The 3,144-nt window shown below is 55.2% G+C and overlaps 1 protein-coding gene across 1 annotated transcript; it reads right to left on the bottom strand.

The window, feature by feature from the left end:
- Window positions 1–688: 688 nt before the first annotated feature.
- Window positions 689–2,627, bottom strand: LOC113962718 (tripartite motif-containing protein 15-like; the record flags this gene model as incomplete). Its single annotated transcript, XM_027673473.1, has 3 exons — window positions 2,337–2,627; window positions 1,116–1,138; window positions 689–804 (listed from the first exon to the last, which is right to left on the bottom strand). Coding segments are annotated over exons 1-3 (397 nt in total), but the record flags the coding sequence as incomplete, so codon positions are not given.
- Window positions 2,628–3,144: the final 517 nt, after the last annotated feature.

The raw sequence follows: 3,144 nt of genomic DNA, 5'->3' as shown, positions 1-3,144 counted from the left end.
GAGGGAGAGGAGGGAAGACGAGGGAGAGGAGGGAAGACGAGGGAGAGGAGGGAAAAGAAGGGAGGGAGAGGAGGGAAAATAATGGAGGGAGAGGAGGAAAAACAAGGGAGACAAGGAAGGACAAGGGAGGGAGAGGAGGGAAGACAAGGGAGAGGAGGAAGGAAGACAAGGGAGAGGAGGAAGGACAAGGAAGAGGAGGAAAGACGAGAGGGAGAGGAGGAAAAATATTGGAGGGAGAGGAGGGAAAATAAGGGAGGGAAAGGAGGAAGGACAAGGGAGGGAGAGGAGGAAAAACAAGGGAGGGAGAGGAGGAAAAATATTGGAGAGAGAGGAAGGAAAAGAGGGGAGGGAGAGGAGGAACAACGAGGGAGGGAGAGTGGGAAAGATGAGGGAGAGGAGGGAAGAAAAGGAAGAGGAGGAAAGAGAAGGGAGGGAGAGGAGGGAAAACAAGGGAGAGGAGGAAGGACAAGGGAGAGGAGGGAAGACAAGGGAGGGAGAGGAGGGAAATATTTGGGATTTCTCACCCCTGGGAAGTTCCCACGTGGAAACATTTGGGATTTTCACCTCCGGAAGATGGTTTCTGGAGGTGGCACCGACCCAACCCCACCTCCAGCCCCACTTCCAGCCCCTTCCCTGTCCCTCCAGCCCCTTCCCTGTCCCTCCAACCCCTTTCCCTGTCCTTCCCTACCTTGGAATGTCCTCAGCACCTCCCTGAGGGTCCCGTTGTGCCGGGGCAGCCCCGGGAGCTGCTCCCCCGGCTCAGGGGGTGTCTCCTCTGGTTCCTGGGCATTGTCCTCCTCCAACCTGGAAAAAAACCCTAATTCCAGACTCCCTCCCACCCGGCTGGACCCCTCAGCCCTTAAAATCCATGGTTTTTAGCCGTTGGATCCCTATTTTTCCCAGGATAAGCTCGTCCCTGCAGGAACAGGGAGGTTTTCAGGGGTCACAGAGGAGGAGTTGACCTTCCCCACCCTCCTTGGACCTTTGGGGTGTCCTGGTTGCCTCCTACACGTCCCTGCCACGGATTTTTGGGGGTTTTTGGGCAGGTTTTGGGGTCCACCAGCACAGGGAAAAGAACAGGAATGTGGAATGGAGGCGGATGAGGAGCCACAAACCTGCTCAGGATTTCTCTGCTGCCCTAAAAGAGAGAAGGAGAGACGGAAAATCAGGTCAGGGCAGGGTGGAAACAACCAGGAGAGGCCCCGGGGGGGGCCTGGGGGTGACCCCGGGGCTCTGCTCTGCCCAAATGAGGGGTTTGGGGCCATCCTGGGCGAGGTCACGGCTCCTTCATGTCACCAACCCCCCCTTTAATGTGCCAGGAGGGTGTTCCCGGGGCTGACGAGCTCCTAACGAGCTCCTCTGCTCCTTTAAAATCCCAAACTTGGGGAGAAAAGCTTCAAAAGATGCGTTTTATGGGGAGTTTTTGGGGCAGGACTCGGGGAAACCCGGTGGGGTTGAAGTCTAGGGGGTCCCTTCCCACCCAAACCAGGATCCTGGGGTTCCATTTGGGATTCCCTAAATGGGGTCTGAAGGCCAAGGGTCTCCCAAGGGGATAATTTGGGGAGAAAACTTCAAAAGATGAATTTTATGGGGAGTTTTTGGGGCAGGACTCGGGGAAACCCAACGGGGTGGAAGACCCGTGGTGGTCCAGGGGGTCCCTTCCCACCCAAACCAGGATCCCTTAGGATCCATTTAGGATTCCCTAAATGGGGGCTGGTGGTCAAGGGTCTCCCAAGGGGATAATTTGGGGAGAAAACTTCAAAAGATGAATTTTATAGGGAGTTTTTGGGGCAGGACTTGGGGAAACCCAGTGGGGTTGAAGTCCAGGGGGTCCCTTCCCACCCAACCCAGGATCCCTTAGGATCCATTTGGGATTCCCTAAATGGGGTCTGAAGGCCAAGGGTCTCCCAAGGGGATAATTTGGGGAGAAAAGCCTGGAAAGATAATTTTATGGGGAATTTTTAGGGGAAGCACTTGGGGAAACTCAGTGGGGTTAAAGTCTAGGGGGGTCCCTTCCCACCCAAACCAGGATCCTGGGGTTCCATTTGGGATTCCATAAGGGTCTCCCAAGGGGATAATTTGAGGAGAAAAGCTCAAAAAGATGAATTTTATGGGGAGTTTTTGGGGCAGGGCTCGGGGAGACCCGGTGGGGTTGAAGTCTAGGGGGTCCCTTCCCACCCAACCCGTGATCCTGGGGTTCCATTTGGGATTCCCTCGGCTCGGGGGTCTCGATCCCGGGGTTCCATTTGGGATTCCCTCGGCTCGGGGGTCTCGATCCCGGGGTTCCCTTTGGGATTCCCTCGGCTCAGGGTGTCCCGGGAATCCCGGGCTCCCACCTCCAGGAGCTCCCAGGGCGGCTGCCGACACTTCTCCTCCAGCTCCCGGATCCTCTCCGCGACGCCGCAGATCTGCTCCGAGAGCCTCCCGAGGTTCCCCTCCTGCTTCCCGAGGATCTCCCGCTCCAGCTTTTCCAGCCTGTCCAGCAGGAGCCGCTCCTGCCCTTCCAGGAGCCGCCGCAGCTCCCGGATCTGGGACACGACCCTTCTCCTCTCCGCGTCCACCCGCTCCTGCCGCGGGAAAAAATGGAAAAACATCCGGAGACGTTCCAGGGGATGGAATTCCGAGGATTCCTCCCGGCCAGAAATTCCAGGGGAATTCCCTTTTTAAATTAAAGCCCTTTTTTTTTTTTTTTCCCAGGAAAGGACTTTTTTTTCCCAGGGCTCGTAATCTTTGGACCCAGAAACGCTCCAGACCTTTGAACAGCGAGGGAAAGGTGGAAAATAAACCCATAAATGGATTAAGTCGGGGACAGGGATCGGGGGGAAGGGAAAACAATCAGGTGATTCCTGTTTTCCCTACGGATTAATAAGGGGGAATCTGGGAATGTGTCCCGCTCGCGGGAGAAAAAGATCTGCAATAACCCGTGAAAATCCGGGTTTAAGTTGGATTTTGGGAAGAAATTATTCCTGAAATCCGGGTTTAAGTTGGATTTTGGGAAGAAATTATTTCTGAAATCCGGGTTTAAGTTGGATTTTGGGAAGAAATTCTTCCCTGGGAGGCGCAGAAGTGTCTCCACATCCATCACTGTGGGGAAAAAAAGGGAAGGGAAGGGAAGGGAAGGGAAGGGAAGGGAAGGGAAGGGAA

Source organism: Neopelma chrysocephalum, unplaced genomic scaffold, assembly GCF_003984885.1.
Source record: "Neopelma chrysocephalum unplaced genomic scaffold, ASM398488v2 Primary Assembly neopelma1_184681, whole genome shotgun sequence".
In the NCBI taxonomy this organism is placed as follows: Eukaryota; Metazoa; Chordata; class Aves; order Passeriformes; family Pipridae; genus Neopelma; species Neopelma chrysocephalum.
Note: the sequence above shows the minus strand (reverse complement) of the source record. Positions and strands in the feature narration are given on the sequence as shown.